A 19,115-nucleotide genomic window follows, 5' to 3' on the forward strand; every position below is an offset into this window, starting at 1 on the left:
AGTTTGAATTGATTTACTCATGTATTATTATAATTATAAAACCTCTATGTTCATTAGAGCTTATGAGCTATCAGTATTCTTTTTCGTGCTAATTAAATAGTTATAAAAATTAACTTACAAATAGTGAAGCGGAAATTTAACTTAAAATTATTTTCATTAGTGTTTTAACAATTGATTGTTTATATGTTAACCAAAGTTTTTGAATTTACCAATATTGAAATTTAGAAGTTGATGAAAATTAAAAATATCCAATTAAACTGTTGTGATTGTTTTTCCTGTGACTAGAACCAAAAATTAAAAATTGAGTTCTTCAAATTGCCTGTTAAATAATTGTATCTATGTATAATTTTAAATGTTATAACTTTCAATAAAATTATTGTGAATCTCATTGTTACTGAAACGTTAACATGACTATTTAATTGTATTAAAAATATAACGTTTTCATATCTTTGTTCATTTTCATTATTATACCATACATTATATTATGTATATGCATATGAAAAATTGTACGTTTTTTATTATATTATCCAAAGCGGTGTGTAATTCATATATTGAAAATTCATGGTATTTTTTTAAACTATTAATAAATAAGTCTAAATTTTATGATCATAATTTATTAAAATGGACCTAAACGGGGGTTAACAGGGATGTGCGACTAATTTTGTATTTATCTTCATAAAAGAAACCAATGTTAATCCAGTGAATACAACGTGACAATGTAAAAATTATAATTTCTCATATTATATATAAGTAAACTTTTTTTTTTCCTAACGTTTTGATCAATGATTATTGTATTTTCGTAAAACCACAAGAGTTTTTGTATTTATTCATAAAAGAGAGTACATATTGTTCATTTGAATTACAAAGTTAAATAATCAATAATGCTTCTGTGCTGATTATATACACATTTTTAGTCAGGATCTTTATTTAGTTTTATTTGTAATATTATTTATTGATTATATTTGTGGTTACACATTGACTTCGTGTGTACTTTTCGATAATGTGGCTGGATCTGAAAATTTTACTTAATTTAGACGTAAAAATTGCACATTAAAAATTAGATACAAAATGTTTATTTGTTTTATTTTTAATCCTCTCTTCTATCGGGGAAATGGTAGTATCGAATGTTATTAACGATATATGCGACTGCTTTAGTGTTGACTGTTTTTCACCTCATTTAATCAATCAGTTTTTAATTGATGCAATTTTTATTATTTAATGTGGTGAATATTGGAGCGAATATCTATCTATGTGGATAGACTTTAATCCATTGAACATTCGTGCCGCCCTCTATGATTCCTGCATGAATAATTATGATGTTTAAATGTGTTTCAACTGTAAGAATATTTTGTATGTTTTTATTTAGTGATAAGCATTGAATTATTCCTACTCGTGGATGCATCAAATACCTAATACATTCTTTATAAAATGCGAGCTGGTCTTGCACAATTTTTCAAAGATAAACAAAATTTTGTGTGTACATCTATTTTTTGTGTGTAAAATTATTAAACATGTATACTATGACATAAATAAAACATATTAATGATGTGAATAGTTTTATTTTCAAAGTAAAACATTTATAAAATTTATATAACACATACATAATTCAGGGACTAGATTGATAAAATATTTACAAATCAAAATTAAATAAATTCTTCTCGTTTCGTATATTACACTTGTGCTGTAATGCTTCGTACACTGACTAACAATAACATATAAAATAATGGTTGTGGCTATTTGTAGGTACTATATCTGCGACAGGCGCAAAGCCTTCTGCGCATGCGCGTGAACTTAAAATCCGATTATAATTTCTTACATTTAATGTATGCTAGACTTGTTTAATCAATCGCTCATTATACGAGGCAAATAAATTTCGCACGTTATTATAATAGATTTATATCATTTAGCTAGTCCGCGGCTTGTACTTGTATGTACGTATTATACGTTGTATATGATAATAATTTTCTAACAATTAATAATATTAAATAATTTGGATTGTATTTTTTACTCTGCGTCACTTTACGAGTTCGAACTAAATTTTAAGAGGTTTCAAACAAAATTTTAACAGTAAACACGCTGACAGTGACAGTTCAGAAGGCTTTGCGCCTGTCGCAAATATAGTACCTGCAAATAGCCAATAATTCGCAGATATAGTACTTGCAAATAGCCACAACCATAAATAATTGCAGCAATATTTTAAGTACATAGAATAAGTATTTATTACATCCAACTAAAAGTATTTTATAAATAACATTAATACTGATGAAAAGGAAATATTTAAAATATAATACCTATCACACATTAAGATCTGGACTCATAATATCACGTAATTTTACAATGACAGTACGTCAACATTAGATTATTAAGTATTGAATACTTAATTATAGAGCTAAATGCAAAATGGACATATCGATTGATAAATTTGTTTATTTCGAGTAAATACTCGAGGATTTTATTGAAATTCGATTTATTGCTTAATATGTATAATTTAAGCGAAATTTTAAAATTTTAAAAACAAAGTAATCGGCAATCTTTGGAAATATTATTTTCAATCTATCATTACAACATTGTACGAGTTATTGATTCATCGTCGGCTTACATTAGTCAAGAGAGAATCTTGTAAATATTTCTCAAAAAATATTTCGATATTCTTTACAAAATTTACTTCATGTCATTGAGACGTAAAATATTATACAATATTAAACTGGTCTTTGTAAATTTGTTTGGGAATTGGAGCTGGATGGTGGAATGCTTTCTTCGTCAGTATCTCTCTCTGGCGATATTCGTATAGCTTGATACCATTGATTAGTAAGGTCGGTCATTTGGCTCTTACAGTCTTTCAGTTCCTGAAAATAATAAATTTAAACATTTACGTTTACATAAAGAAACGATAGAAGAATTTTAAAATATTAAAAAATTATTTAACCTGGTGTGTGAAACGTCTAGTGAAAAATGGTATCAAATATTTCAAATCCAATCTAGCAAAGCCTCCAATGTTAGTATTTTGAGAAAAATTCACCTAAAAACATTTTATTACATTACTATATATTCTCAGAATCGTATTGTATTATAAATTTTATGTATGTATATATATATATTTGCCTCCATTTCTTCTTCTGTAATTTCAGAAAGGTGCTCAGAATCGATTGCTTGACCCCACTCTTTGGTTTTAGATAAAGATACTTCCTTTCTACGCCTTTGCGAACGAGACCTCTTATGTTTTTTATTTGCCTATAATAAGTTCCATAAAATAAAACATTTAAAGCAAAAAAGATTGAAAAATTAATTATTTAAAAGTTTGATAAAATATTAACCCTTAAAAATTTAAGTAAGGGCATTGTGGATCCTCCAAAAATTAAGGTTGTAAATAAAACTATAATGAGCGTAGTAGTTATAATAACATGACGTGTCTCATCAGAGAATCCTAAATGCAGTGATAGTGCATATGATATAGCACCGCGTAGCCCTGAAATAAAATCATTTGATTAAAACGACACATTATTGGAAACACTTAATTAGGGAAATAGATATTTACCGCTAAACCACATTATAAAAGCCATTTTTTTCGTAATCTTATGTTCTCGAAATTTATTAACTAGAAATGCCAGAGGGAATATGTTGCAGGCTCTGCCCAAAAGACATAAAACCAAACTCCAAATTACCAATGCTGGTTCAACTCGGTGTCGGAAACTGAAAGTAGTTATTATATTGATAGAAAACGTATTGCAAAATCATATTATTACTACTATAACAGTACACAAACCTAAATATTGCCAATCCCAAATATGCGAATACGCAAGTTTCAGCGATGAATGCTAGTGTTCTCATTGTTTGTTGCATAGTGATTTGAGTCACGGTCGATAAATTGAAATGAGTATAATGGGACATAACAATGCCACAAAATAGAATAGCCATAATTCCTAAAATACACACATTACATTTTAGTTGTTTGAATAATATAGAAGTATGTGTTTTTGTATGATAATAATGATTACCGGAGAGATGCATTCCTTCGGCGAGAACGTATGGTGCATATGTGAACACGAGCATCATTCCAAACTCTAACGACGGATTTTTTCTGAGATCAACGTGTTTAAGTAATAGGGCACTAATTAGTGCGAAAACGAGACCAATGCCGGCAGATGCGAAGAACATTAAGCAAAACCGATTTATTGCAGAGAGTATAGCATCGCCGGTAGACATCATAGGATCGTTTGAATCCAACACTGCCGTAGTTAATACAATGGCTATGGCATCGTTTAATATGCTCTCACCAAAGACTAACATGTTCAAAACTGGATCAACATCGAGTGCGTGAAAAATCGCTACTGTAGCCACAGGATCGACAGCCGATATTAATGAGCCAAAAGCAAAGGATTCGACAAAGTTTAATTTATAAGCTACTTGAGCTAACCCCAACAAGTAGACTCCGGCTCCGATCACAAGTGCAGATATGGCTGTGCCTAAAATGGCGAAAACTAATATAGATCCAATGTTTTGAAAAAAGTTTCCCTTGTGTAAATTATAGCCAGATTCAAAAATAATGGGTGGTAATAATACAAGGAAGAAAGCAGTGGGGGAGAATGCTTCCTCCTTCTTCCAATTGGCTATGTTTTTTGTTGACATTAAATTAATTATCAATCCGATGAGAGCGCCCAAAAATACGATGACGACGCTCTCGGGAAGATAAGTAAAACCTGTCTGCAACATAGAATGAATGAGTAATATTCCGAGTGCTAGAATACACAATACGAAAAATATGGACAAGGAACTATTGTGTTCGTCTTCTGCTGCACTCTTTTCGGGTAGTACGGCATATGTGGGGGTAGTCGATGTTTTGTTGGCAACGACAGCAGATATGCTAGAGGAAATAACTGCATCGTCAACTTTCGAGGTGTTCAAATGTAAGTGGTTATCGTCTGTAGTGTTTGCGAGATGAGAAGGCGTAATAGATGACACTTCAGTTTTGCTTTTTTCCGACGATGATTTAGTGACGTTCGATACTGAATCTTCTGACCTTCGATTTCGTACTGCGCCATACGGTGACAAATACTGAGGGTTTGCATATGCGAAATCATACTGGGTATTATCACTCGCTAGGTTGTCATCTATGGGGTCAAAACTGTCGTCAAACTCGAGAGTGTTCGAGTCGATTGCAGCATTTGAGTTGCACAACGAAGCATTCCACAGCAGTAAAAGAAAAATAGAGGCGAACATGAACTTTGAAACGACATCACAGCGCGTATTAGTAAGTTTTAAGAGATACACTATCATTTCAGAAAATTAATAGTTCTTTGGCCCAAAAACAGCGCAATCGTTCTGCGCCATTCGACAGCTGTCAACTGTCACTGGCACAACAGTGATACCAATCTGTAACGTGGAGCATGACACATTCTTTTACGACCTTGAGAGACCACTTGAAATATTTCATTTCAGCCACTTAAAAGTGTTTTATTTTGTATAAAAATGTTGAATGCAAACATTATTATAACTCCATAAGTTCACTTGCAACGTATTTGGCCTCTCTATATCTCATATACACACACATCTGTTATTTTTTATAACGTTTTACAAGCGCAATCTCAATCAGTTTTCAGTGTAAATGAAAAATTAAGTTCCTTTTTTTGAGAATTCAACGGGCGTACATATCTGCAACAGACTATATCTATCTGGATATTGGTTTGGTGATTATTCCGCAAAAAGTAATCACGTGCACGTCACTAAAATCTCGATCACGGAACATCTGGGACCCAAAAACTCCATCAATCGAAAACTCGAGTGCCAGATATTTCGTATTTGCGATTTTTATGGCAAAGATTGTCATATGCGCGATCGCAATGTGCAAAATAATCTGTTTACTGAAATAGGGGAAAACACTATAATCATTGGCCATTGTTGTGCGCGCGATTGTAATTTGCGCAATAATCCGTTTACTTGGATATTAAAGCTAAAAGTCTGACCTCACTAGGCGACAGTGCGCTGCAGCGATCCAGCACAGTACATCAGAGTTGCTAGAAAAGGCGCCACTCGTAGTGCGTTCTATCTCATATAATTTCATACAAACTATATTTGGTCATGCCACTCCGTTGCAGGATAGTTTCGTTTAGTGCGGTCAGGTCTTAAAGCTAGACCACACTCAAAGTTGCCTTTTATGCCAACTCTGGTGTGCTGCGCTGCGTCAAAGAAACGCATTGTCGCCTAGTGCGTTCGGACCTTTTATCTAAAATAATATATATTGGCATTATAGATTATTTTAATCTATCTATATAGAAGTGATCGACAATTATCGCATGGCCAATGATTATAGTGTTTCCCTTAATTCAGTAGACAGATTATTTTGCACATTGCGATCGCGTATATGACAATAATTGCCACGAAAATCACGAATACGGAATATATGGCACTCGAGTACTCGTTAGTATGATAGTTCTCTAGTAAGTAGCTCTAGATGGATGGAATTTTAGCGTGCCAAATATTCCGTGATCTAGATTTTAGTGACTCGTGCAATATAGGAACTGGATATGGAAAATTCGGGAATATCGGGTGTAGATATCGGTAGTGTGGATGTAGCCACTGAACTCCCTAATTCATGTGGGTAGTAAGAGTAAGGTATGTGGGCTATGGGCGTATATAGAGTTGCTACGTTCGGCGGGGAATGCGAGCGATCTCGACCTATCGGCGTTCAACGGACGCAGTTCAAAAGTGAAGTGATCCGGGTGAAGTGATGGAGCTGATCGAGTTTGTGAGGAAATGCGCTTCGGAGAGGCGCGCCGCTGCGGCCGGGGGCGCCGGAGTGTACGCGCCCGTGGCGGAGGCGCGCTCCAGGAGGCAGGAGGACCGGCAGTTGACGCGCAACAGGCAGCGCGAGGATCGCTTCCACTCCAATCGCAAGCTGGAGCCGTCGAAGCCGTTGAAGCCGGCGACGCCCCCGCCGCGAGTGGACCCGCTCAGGCGGAGGCTGGAGCAGTGGCAGGCCGAGAGGCGTCGTCGGAAGCAGCTGATGCCGAAGCCTCCGCCCCCCTTCAAGGCGGGGGGCGCTCCTTCGCTGGTGCTGCCGCAGCCTCCGCCCCCGCACGCGCGCCGCCGAGACACTCGCGCCGCTCGGAGAGCCGAAGCCGACGCTGCCAAGCTAATCCCGTCTACTTACACTTCCTTCGCTCCTCCGGGAGCACTTTTTCATCCGCCTATTATAAGAACCGCACAAAGAACCCCATTAAAGTTGACTAAAGCCAAATCGAAAACCGGTCGTTCTTCGATTCATAAAATCAAAAAAGGTAAGCAGACGCCAAAGAAAAACAAACCTATGAAATCTTCGAGTAGGATAGCCAAGAGAAAAGATGCTGAAAATGTTCCGAGTCCTCTTCCAATTATTGTAAAAGACACTGTGCCAAATGTGTCAATAGTCAGATCCAATACTGTGGAAATTGAAGTTTCCACTGGCAGTCCTTTTGTTTCGGTCATACGTGGGAAGCACAGGTTGACTGATCACTTGAGTAGTGGTGAGTACAAAAAAAATTACTTAATTCCCAACAATATTAAATCATTTATTTCTAAAATATTCGTAATTTAATTGTATAATTTTTAGTCGCTCCAGCTTCGCCTGAAAAATCAGCCAACTATTTCAGATCACAATTGGACGGAGAAATTTCTAGATTGATAATTTTATGCGACGAATGGAAGAATTATAAAGATTGTCACGACGAACTCATCGAGGATCATAAGGTTTAGCAAAATTTAGTAAAAAATATAACACGACACTAAAAATATTTTACTCACTTATTTGTCTTTTCCTCTAAGGATATGATTGATGTAGCTGTTGGACAGACGAAACTTCTTATTAACAAAAAATTTCAACAATTCAAAGGATTAATAGAAAAATGTGAGAACCAAGAAGCTTCAGAGGCCGGATTAGTTAAAATTCAAGATTTGCAAGGTTTCTGGGATATGATATATATGCAGGTATTTCAAGAGACGATATATTTTTGCAAATATTTATTTATCATGTACCAATTATGTCAGATAAAATTTTGGTTTAAAAAATAAAAGAACGATTTGTGTTACAAAATAAGTTAAGCCAAAACTAACCGAAAATTTGAATTAGTATACAGTATTTCTAATAACATGTTATGAAATTGTAATTTTGATTTTTTACTTTATCTATACACAATGTACCGATAGATAAAATTATTATGGTGAGAAATTTCTATTTTAAGATTTTCTTTGATTTCACGATGTTCAAAATTAGTCCTAATTACCGTGTATATAGTTGTCTTGGGTAAGAAACTGACAAACTTTGAAAGGAAATGATCAATCTGGATCATTTCTTATACATATATAATCATCAGATTCTTCGAATTCATCGGGAAATATCGAATGCATTTGATTTCGGTCGAGATTTGAACCCACTACCCCCAACTGGTAAACAATTACTCAACCAGTGAGATTTGCTGTGGCTGTTTGTAATTTCAATTAAAATTCAATTGTATCATTTTTATTATACAGCTCTTGCTTTGATTCAATTATATGTATAAGCAATTTAATCAATTTTCTGTAATTTTATTTCCCATAGGTTGAAAATTTAGATATTCGTTTTAACGAACTAAAAGAATTGAAAAGTAAAGATTGGAAAGAGGAGGTTAGTATTCCTATAGTATTAAAAAGTAAAAAGATTCCAAAGTCAACCAAAAACGTAGACCTAAAACCAAAAAAAAAATCTGGTGGATTGAGAGCAATGATTCAAGGTAATTGCATAGTTTGAATTTTATTATGTATACCTGTTAATTAATTTTTAAGAAAATTTAAATACATTTATTTCAGCTGCTCGTTTGAAATCACAAGAAACTTCAAATGTAGAGAGCGAAAATGATAGTATAATTACCTTTAATGGTGGTTTCTTTTCTGTGACATCACCATTAAAACAAATATCTGAAAATAAAAAGTCAACACCCAGAGACTCGATACATAAATCCGTTTTATCATTAGAAAGGAATAAAAGATTGTCAATGGTGTGTTTATATTAATGTTATTTCATAATCAATATTAAAAAACAAACACTGCCTCATTCTTATGCACAAATTTAATTTTTAGACGCCATTAAAGGTTGTAGCAGTTTTGACGGCATCATCTATCTCAAAAAACATCACAAATGATCAGGTAATTAATTTAGTTGATTAATTCATTAGGGTTTATACATACATTAATGTGTAATATTGTCATTCTCGCCTAAAAATTTTATTCCAATTTGACTTTACATAAAACTTTTTATATATATATTTTTTTTAATTTTAGAGCCCTATCGATGAAAAATTTATGAATCTAAATAAAACACCAGCAAAAAGTATATTGAAAACTCCTAATAATAATAAAAAAAATTCATCTGTAAATGTGAAAAACATCAAAGTTCTTTTCGCCAATGACGGTAGTGATATATCGGAAGAAAAACTTGTCGATATTAGTTTACCAGAAGTGGAATCTGTATCTAGTACAAAACAAAAATCATCCGAGAAAAGAAAATCTAGAAGACGAGTGGCTAAACAAAAATGTGGCGATGAAAATTCTTTTTCAATCGAAACCCAAATTGAAAATTCCACAGAAAAAAAGCGAAAAAAAAGAGCAAAGAACTCAAAAAATAACGAAGATGTTCTAGTCAATCCTTTCAAGAATGAAAATCTTTTACAAGGTTGTCTTTGAATTTTCATTAAAATATTTATTTATTCCAAGCATGACATGCGTGCATATATACGTATTTATTTAATGTAATTCATTAGATATTCCTTACAATTCTTCAGAAAATACACCAAATAAAAAATTGGAATCAATGCAATATAGTACAAATTTAAAAAGTGAGCCCAGTAGGTTGTCATTCAATCTGATATCATTTGAATCTCCGGCTCGTCGTAGTTAGTATTGTTTATTATTTTTATGTATGTTTACATTATTCAATCTGAATTGATTATTTTTATTTACTATTTCAGCCCTAATGACACGAAGTATGTCAAAAAACACTACAAATCTAGATAATCAGTAGAAATTTGTAACTTGATAGAATTTTGATCTTAGTATTATATTAAAATAGAGACGATTATAGTAATTAATATATTTATTTTTAAATTTGGTATAATTATCATTTTTGTTGTCTGATTAATGATTAATAAAAAAATCTGGTTTTCGTTTATGAACTTTATTATTTTATACAAACATATATTTTATACATACTATACATAAAAGTAAAATAATGTTTATATATTATATAAATCTTAGATAATGTTTTCACAACACATAAATTTATTAAATAATGACATTTTCTTTCCGTATGTGATGATCATACTCTCTTGGACGCTGTTGACCATTTCTGTGTAAACTTTATGCCAATCACATTGTTCTAGTGGTCGTGTTATACTAAAATAATCAGCAATTTGATTATTATATTTGACTGCAAGTGGGGAAAAGGGGAAAATAAAATGTTTTACCTATATACAAACTTCAACAAATATCTTGTATCCTCAATTTTTCTCATCATGACCAGATTCTTTAGATATCCATTGACTAGTTTAATATCACAGAGCAAAGGTAAACTATCAGAATTAATCCACATCCGTAACATTTCTTTAACTTCAGTCCAGTCGAGGTTTAATATATTGAATTCTTCATCAGCTATATCTTTGGTTTTTGTATCACTATTTATGCTGGTAGTGTTTTCGTAATTTTTTTCAATTGAATTGGATTCTATCTGTGATGTAAAATTGCATAAATAATTAAACTGAAATGATAATATGGTGTGAATTGATGTAAATTTACTTACAGATTCTTTGTTATCCATTTGTTTGAGGCGTTTTAATTTTGTTTCTTTGTCATTTTTATCTATTTTATAATTCATCACTATTTCCTTCTTTATATCATCGGGTAAAGCATCAAAAACATCTTTATCTATATTTTCCATCTGACAAAATTTTTTTTTTATGAAAATGGTACAATTTTGTATACAAAAGTGGCGAGAATGAATTACTTACGGTGAATAATGAAGAGTTATTAGTGCTGTTTTTTTCCGAAGAGAAAAAACCTTTGATTACATGGCTTTGTTCTGTATTATTTAACTTGTTAACAGAAGTTAAGTTCTTTGGAGGTCTACCTCTTCGTTTGCTCATTCCTAAGTTTAATGATTTGGGCTTATTTTTCATACTGTTCGAGTTTATTTTATTGATGGTAACGGTATCATTAATCTTATCGATTATATTATTGTCGAGTGAAGTGCCTGGATTATATCTATCAACATTTACATTTTCTATTTCTTTTGCAGCTTTTATACTAACCACAGGAAAAATAGCGTCTTGTTTTTGGCACATAAACTTTTTAATTCCTTTATTTTTTACATCAGCATTTTCTAATTTTGACATCTGAATAGATATTCCTCTTAAATCTTCAGGGTTAATATTCAACTTCTTGCTGATTTCTAAAATTCCTTTTGTAATTGCTTCGAGACTATTAGTAAGTTCAGGCAAATTGGTTGACTTGTTTACATTATCACAAACACCGTGTCCCATAAATTTCGCTGTTTCTGTGGGCGCATCAGCTGCGCGTACCATTAATTTAAGACTAAGTAATTTGCCGATGACTTTATTTTGTACCATCCTTGTGTGAATTTCTTGACACAATTGTTTGAGAAACGTTTCACATTGAACATAATCCGTAAATCTGATGCCGTAGTTTACTCCAGCTGAAATCGATTTTCGTATCTACGAAACAAGCTAATATAAAAAAAAGACAAATACAGAAAACAATTTCAAGTCAAACGTTTAATTTACAGTGGTGAAACTTAATGGGACTGGATCCTGTCCTCTGCAATGTTGATATAGAAGTTGACCAGTTTTGTTTCCAAAGTGCTGCTTCAAATAATTTAGATTTGATGACCATAGCGACTCGCATGTAGTGAAACCTAAGCTTTTCAATTTAAATTGCATCTGGCGGCCTATACCTGGAATGAAAATGATAATGTTTTAAGACTCCAAGACTTTATAAGATTTAAATTCGACAAAAATAGTGATTTTAGAAGTAACCTGGCATATCTCCCAAAGGAATCATAGCAAAATACACTTCCACTTCACTTTTAACTAAATGAAACTGTCCATTTGGTTTGGCCTTTTTGGTAGCCAGCCTTGCCTATAAATATACATAATAGATAACTTACATAAATAAACTTTCTTTTTTATATTTGTTAATTCAAAGCTGTATTTGTGAAGTGATGAGAAAAATGTATTTACAATAAATGCAGCATTATTTACCCTTTGAATGCTGACCAACGCCGATTGGCGTTTTGCCAACAAGTCCATAGGCCTGAAAAACGCCGATAGGCTTTGGTCAGCACTCGAGAATATTACCCACTAAGCCTTTTCAGGTAGCATTGAAAAAAAAGCATTGAACATGGGTCGTGTAATCCGTGTCATTCATTTGTCAACGTTTATAAAGACTGGTTTACACGGAATTTCTGAATTTATTACCATAGCAGAACTTCCTGATGGGAATCCCTAGCTGCTGAGTATTTTAGATTGTAAGCATTACATTTCAACAACAATGAAGAAGATGGAACTAGTTTTGGAAAAATACACTCAGTAATAGACTTCTTTTGCTTATTTTATATTGTAGCAAGATATAATAGAGTCTAAACCAGAGAAATGTAATATTAATAGAAGTGGCTTTAGGTGTTCTTTTGTTGTCAAGTGACATTATGTCCACGGACAGATCTAAATAATTTTAGCATCAGTCGTATTTGACGCTTGGTGCTCGACGTATGTCCGATAAAAACTTCTCTGTTTGTTTATATTACTCACAAGCATCGGTATAAATTGCACAATACATTCACAAACACAATAAACAACATGGGATACATTTTTATAAGTAAATTGATCCGATTGTATTCCGTGCGATGTAGCGTATTTATAGAGACGTACTGTATAAAATTGACAACAATTATTTATTCGTAAGGGCTCCTCTATTCTTATTACATCTCTCTGGTCTAAACACACCTTTACAAAACTCGATATCCTCGGCAGTAGTTATCTAGGGTTTGTTTGGATTAGCTAAAATTTTTACACCTGCTTTCTATTGGATTTCAAAATAATTCTAGTTGGAAATTTTCAGTGTGGCGGGCTGTCAACAGAAAAGACGTCAGCACTCAAGGGGTTAAATACCTGCAAACGATTTTCCCCAAATCCAGTAGAACAAGGACAGTCTGTTTTCTTCTTTATTTCATCTCTCAGTAGAGTAGCGAATTCTAAAGGCGATAGTTTGATATCATTAAGTAGTGATGTACAATCAACGTACATTTCATCGCATGAAACTGCCTCAATATCCAAAGTGTATCTACGGAACAACTCTTCAAATATCTATATGCGTTTCAAATGTTATGATAGTTAATAAGGTGATGTACATACTGAGCAACCGTATCATAGAGAGTGTACGCTACTTCTTTGTACCCATCAAAATTGTAAGGTATGGTTTTTAAATTAGGACACAGACGTAACGCGGGTCCCATAAACATTCCATTGTGGAGACCCAAAGCTCTAGCTTCGTAGGAACATGACGCTATTTCACTCATTGACCCGTATTTGCCATCAGCATCATCTGAGGGATCTATCCTCGATGAAAAAACATCCTCGTTATCCAATTCTACATTGGGATTAATTTTTTTCATCTTTAGCTGAAAAATCAATACTTCCAAATATAAATTCAAATTATAATGATTCATATTCATGTAATAAAGTTAAATAAATACCGTTCGTTTTTGTTTGTACATTTCAAACTCTAATTTTCTACTAGTGTTGTCACTATCCTTTTTGGCTCCTAGTGAGCCTTTTGAATGGGTTACAGCTACGGGTTGGCCTTTTAAATGTGGATGTTTCCGTAGACCGACCGATACGAAGAAACAGTCCATGTCGATGTGCATAATAATTTTGGAACTATCAGAAGTAACGTAATTACCACAGTAACCATTCTAAAAATTGCAATTATATACATACAATACTTATTATTCTACACTTTGTTGTTTGATATGCATGACTTTTATTTAATTGACAAACCTTTTCACCCATTCTTTTAAGATTTTCTCTACCTGGGAATGTAAAATTGCTAGCATTTCTTAAATCATTTATATGCTGCTTAAATGTAGCACCAAGTTGAGATATATGGTGAAGTCTGGAATTATTGTAGAATTCGCCTAAGAAATTTGAATCTTGTGCCGTTCTAGCCATGCCACTTCCAATCGGCAAATCATTTGGTGTTACATCTTTATGAAATAATACATTTCTAATTCAATGCAAGCCACATTATAAATATTTAGATAACCACATCGATATTAGTAGTCAATAAATATTATACTGTAGTTTAACATTGAATTTTCTAAGGTTTTTAATTTGTACAAAAATAATCATTTGTCAAGGTATTTATCATATTTTTATACGATTAAATACATTAATTTAATATCAATGCTATTTACCTAAGTTTTCATGTATTATAGTTGCTTCTGGATTACTTATAAAAAGTGAACTGCTTTCATCATTGTCGATTTTAGAAATATGAGTAATTTCCTGTGTACGCTTTGAATCATTATCTGTTGATTTTTGATCAGCTTTAAAATTTAAGCGTGGTTGGGTTTTAGAATGATTACTGTATAGAAGGTATTCTTTAAAGTCTAATAAACTTCCCATTTCAATACTGTCAGTAATCCATTCTGGTTTGACAATTTTAGTTGATGGTAAATTTTTGATCTAAAACGATTATTTTCTCGTTTATTTGCGAACGAATTAGGTGTTTGATATTTTGTGATCAAATACCTTGGTGTCTGGTAAATTCGATGCAACAATGAATTTGGTTCTTTGCGGTCTGAAGTAATGATGGTAAGCACCGCCATGTTCCGACATTAGACATTTTAAACGATCGGCAGATGGGTTTGTATATCCATTGACAAATATTGATACGTCGGCGAATATATTGCTAGTTTTATTTTCTTCATTTTCGGCCTTTTCGGTGTACTGATCGTCTAGTTTGGCTATTTTTGCATTCATATATCCACCCTAAATTTTTAATGAATTGGATGTTTCAAAAAAAATTTTAAATAAATACATACATATATGTAAATGGAATCCTACCCATTCCTCGAATCCATTTTCTGGAAATTCCGTATCTCTTTTACGACGCATTATTCTTATCTGTTAATATGAACAAAAAAAAATAGAAAGATTATCATCACATAATTTAGTAAGTGAAGCAGAAATATTACTCAAACGTTAGTTTTTTTAAGAGTTTACAATGACTAATATCGGTGCACAATTTCAAAGTGACACATCTCACCAACTGTCAGTAAAAACATTACCCGCTAACGTCAAACATAAATTGGCCCTAACGAATAATTTTTGCACCATTATTTTAATGCGATGGAAAATGTTATATATTCCACAAACAGTTAAAAATATTATCATTATTTAGAAAGATCTAGTGAATTATGATTCGTCGTATGATCAATTTACTTACACTTTTTTTTTTTTTTCTTAGATAAACTTACTCTAGACTAGTGGCTCTTAACCTTGTTGGAGGTACTGACCCCCACCAGTTTCATATGCGCATTCACCGAACCCTTCTTAATGGAATCCTTCTTAATTGGTACCCGAATCATATGAGTCGGATGTGTGTCTTGACTCACCGAACCCCTGGGGTTCGATCGAACTCAGGCTAAGAACCACTGCTCTAGACTTTTACTTAAATTCTTCAAACTTCTTTCTCCAGTGTGTGTGTGTGTAACCATGGCTGACATACTTAGGAGAACAGCATATGCAAGGCACCCAAACCTCGTAAATGAAAGAGCCTCCGGAAAATAAAAAAAATAAATGAAACCAAAAAAATTGTTTTTATGTACATACATATATAAAATAGAAATTTTAAAGAATAGCGTATAGATGTATATATATATACATAGGTAACGCGTTGGAACGGTGTTCCGGCACCTTATTGTCTTAGTTTTGTTTATGTTTCAAACGAATATTCTGTATAATATAATATGAATATAATCTTTTCCAATAAAAAACTTGACAAGAAGTGAGTTTCGGCACCCTTTTTAAAAAAAAAAAAAAAGCCTTGAGTACCTGCTTATTGCAATGGATGTTATGAAAACATGAACACTAACATTAACGTTATAGGTATCTGTAGTGTTAAGTTAATTTTGACTGCAAAATTTTTTTTTTTAAGAATTTTATACATAATAAGAAATTACCATCTAAATTAAGATTTTTGGAGCCCCGATTTTTTTCGTACCAGGACCCCTTCTGGAGAAGGCCATCTTTGTGTGTCAATACGAAGAGGTATGTAAATATGGTGTCACGTCAATAATTTTCAGACACATGCATATGTACAGCATCATGTTTTTGTCGGCGGATCATGTGTTGTTGTGTTGAATGAAAAAAATAGGTTTTCTACGAAGTTAGCAATAGCCATGATGACTCAAAAGCGTATTGCCCCAATCACTCTCCGTAGTCTAGTGATGAATGTTTGGTGCCCCGCCCTCCTCTACCAAACATTTGTTTTATTACACTTAAATTTATTTTAGATAGTATTCAATATACTTGGTCTATGGGAAGAGAATTACATTCGTAATATGCTATAAAAATTTACATGCTTTCTCTTTTACCGCCTCTCAATCAATAGCATTTCGTGCAGAGAGTAGAATATTGTACGCGCAAAATGCTATTGGTTGATATGGGGTGAAAAAGACAGCAAATGATTTTACCAGTGTCATCCTACACCGGATGGAGAATAAGTACATTGAACTTAAATTCGTCTAAAAAACACTCAAAATAAGATAGTATTCACTTGGTATACTTTAACTATATCTCTATATTTAACTATATCTATTAACTTTATAATATATACATATGTACTATTCACTTGGTACATATTAAATTATAAAAACTAATTTTATTAGAAAAAAAAAACACGAACAAGATTATAAAATATAGACAAATAAAAACAAGCACGGTATACTAAGTAATTATCACAAATAATAATATTAAAAGAAAAAATAAAAACATCTTAAAAAAATACTGTCGACTTTATGTGATTTAGTGATTTTAAAGTGGAAATAAATTAATTCTAGTGAATTTTCTCATGTGCAATATATTTATTGAATATTGGAATAATTTATTTAATGTTGAATTCATATAACTAAAGTTGAATAATTTGTTGAGTCTACATTATTTATATGAAATTGAATATGGTCAAAATCAAAGTTTAATTAATTGGCACCCAAAAAAAAATTCAAAAGGATTACACTATTATTTTACATAGTATGTACATACATAAAAGCTTTACAGGCGAAATTTTTTATGAATTCAATGTCGAATATAATTATAAAAAAGGCGAATATCTAAAATAATTATTTTTCCGCTTCCTCAAGTTTCCTTATAATTCGAATATTTATTTTGCAACATTGATCATTTTTAAGTTGATTGATCGCGTCCATGTTCCATGTTCAACCGAAAGTGCCTTGAAAGTTCGTGTTTGTCAGTGAGCGCCTTGAATGTCCGTGCGTGTCTTGCGTTTTCCCGAGCACGCTTTGGAAATTTGGACGGGCCATAATGTTGGGGAAAAGTGATCGAAAGACTCATTGAAACTAACAATTGTGCCTAAATGTAATTTGCAAAGAAGTTAAATACTATTACCAAAGAGATGACACATATTCATAATTTTTTTGTTTAGAAATTAATTAATATATTTTTGACTTTTTTTTGGCGCCCTTTCCTGTGCGGCACAGATACTTACAATACATATGTGTTTTGATATATACTGGTTTTAACTATCGGAATTAGTGTGATTTTTTTTACATCTTGTGATCCAAAATCGTCCTGAAATGCGATTTGAATGAGATGACGCATTGCCCATGCAAACTGTGCCACAATGGACCTCTTGAATTAATCTTATTCTTCTTGTCCTTGTCACAATACCTTGTCCGCATCCGGACGTTGGCGACCACCTCGTCAATTATTTGAAGATATCCGCAATCGGTCTTCAGCGGCTCGGGACAGATCTTCGGCGCTCATATCGGTCCACATGCGCATGTTTCGAAGCCAAGATAACTTTTTCCTGCCAATCCATTTTTTTCCTTCTATTTTCCCCATGGTTATCAAACGGAGAAATTCGTATTTTGGACTCCGTATCATGTGTCCGAGGTACTCTATCTTTCTCCACTTGATGACAGAAACAAGTTCCCTGCCTCTCCGCATCATGCCGAGGACAGCTTCGTTTGATATCTTTTTATGTCCACGGAATCTTCAGCATACGCCTGTAGACCCACATCTCAAAAGCTTCGATGCGGCTGATCATCTTGGTCTTCAGAGTCCACGTCTCACATTCGTGTAGTAATACTGTCCAGACGTAGCTCTTCGCGAATCTCAACCGCGTATGAAGATTAAGATGCTTGTTTGTAAGCGCCGCCTTCATTTTTATAAATGCTGTTCTAGCCATCTCGATGCGGATTCTTAGATCGTCATCTGGGTCCATCTCTTCATTCAGCCTGGTACCCAGGTATTTGAATATTTTTACTATCACCTCTCCACCCAACGTTAGATCACCGGTGTCTATTTACATTCTATCTACTATCATAAATTTTGTATTCTTTAGATTTATGCGCAGACCTCTTAGATTGCTTTCTTGATGTACACGGTCTAGAGATCTTTGCATGTCTGCTAAATTTTCAGCGACTAGTGCCGTGTCATCAGCATATCTTATTGTCCGTTGAATTAAAATAAATCCCAGATTGATTGCTTAGTCAAAATAAAATATCGTGAAAAGCCGTTTTGACGAATACAAATATCATGTGAAAAATATTTGGATAGTAAAATCAAAGTACTGATGTACATACATAGAATAAATTAATCTATTAAAATTGTTAAACGTTTTTCAAAATTGAATTTCTGTAATTTTTTTAACTCAATATTTCCTACCCACCTACATATGTACATATATACATATGTATATAAATTGTGTTTACAAAAAAATCATAAACAGTATTAGGAATTACGTTAGTGATGCAAATAAAAATTTTCTTTAATTTCAGATCAACAAAATTCTCGTCG

At 32.9% G+C, this 19,115-nt stretch overlaps 3 protein-coding genes across 9 annotated transcripts; 1 reads left to right on the forward strand and 2 right to left on the reverse strand.

Moving 5' to 3' along the window:
* Nucleotides 1–1,541: 1,541 nt before the first annotated feature.
* Nhe1 (Na[+]/H[+] hydrogen exchanger 1) lies at nt 1,542–5,374 on the reverse strand. Of its 6 annotated transcripts, none has more exons than XM_077430512.1 (8): nt 3,996–5,374; nt 3,764–3,920; nt 3,536–3,690; nt 3,315–3,466; nt 3,103–3,231; nt 2,927–3,019; nt 2,147–2,846; nt 1,542–1,746 (listed from the first exon to the last, which is right to left on the reverse strand). In XM_077430512.1, the coding sequence occupies exons 1-7, from the start codon at nt 5,272–5,274 to the stop codon at nt 2,700–2,702; spliced, it is 2,112 nt and encodes a 703-aa protein (XP_077286638.1). In that variant the 5' UTR covers nt 5,275–5,374; the 3' UTR covers nt 1,542–1,746; nt 2,147–2,699. The 6 variants fall into 6 exon arrangements, with proteins under 6 accessions (XP_077286638.1, XP_077286635.1, XP_077286636.1 ...); XM_077430509.1 differs by having other exon boundaries at nt 1,542–1,733; nt 2,136–2,846; XM_077430510.1 differs by having other exon boundaries at nt 1,543–1,752; nt 2,125–2,846.
* Nucleotides 5,375–6,638: 1,264 nt separating this feature from the next.
* LOC143911569 (uncharacterized) lies at nt 6,639–10,173 on the forward strand. Of its 2 annotated transcripts, none has more exons than XM_077430517.1 (9): nt 6,639–7,499; nt 7,586–7,722; nt 7,798–7,959; nt 8,570–8,741; nt 8,818–9,005; nt 9,088–9,153; nt 9,289–9,679; nt 9,789–9,899; nt 9,975–10,173. In XM_077430517.1, the coding sequence occupies exons 1-9, from the start codon at nt 6,725–6,727 to the stop codon at nt 10,025–10,027; spliced, it is 2,055 nt and encodes a 684-aa protein (XP_077286643.1). In that variant the 5' UTR covers nt 6,639–6,724; the 3' UTR covers nt 10,028–10,173. The 2 variants fall into 2 exon arrangements, with proteins under 2 accessions (XP_077286643.1, XP_077286642.1); XM_077430516.1 differs by having other exon boundaries at nt 9,768–9,899; nt 9,975–10,071.
* Nucleotides 10,174–10,226: 53 nt separating this feature from the next.
* Nucleotides 10,227–15,392, reverse strand: Rev1 (Rev1 DNA directed polymerase). Its single transcript, XM_077431537.1, has 14 exons — nt 15,300–15,392; nt 15,141–15,200; nt 14,826–15,065; nt 14,489–14,759; nt 14,073–14,278; nt 13,769–13,987; nt 13,428–13,693; nt 13,185–13,356; nt 12,054–12,156; nt 11,802–11,971; nt 11,010–11,732; nt 10,802–10,939; nt 10,470–10,729; nt 10,227–10,398 (listed from the first exon to the last, which is right to left on the reverse strand). The coding sequence occupies exons 2-14, from the start codon at nt 15,189–15,191 to the stop codon at nt 10,257–10,259; spliced, it is 2,961 nt and encodes a 986-aa protein (XP_077287663.1). The 5' UTR covers nt 15,192–15,200; nt 15,300–15,392; the 3' UTR covers nt 10,227–10,256.
* Nucleotides 15,393–19,115: the final 3,723 nt, after the last annotated feature.

Source organism: Arctopsyche grandis, chromosome 5, assembly GCF_051622035.1.
Source record: "Arctopsyche grandis isolate Sample6627 chromosome 5, ASM5162203v2, whole genome shotgun sequence".
NCBI lineage: Eukaryota > Metazoa > Arthropoda > Insecta > Trichoptera > Hydropsychidae > Arctopsyche > Arctopsyche grandis.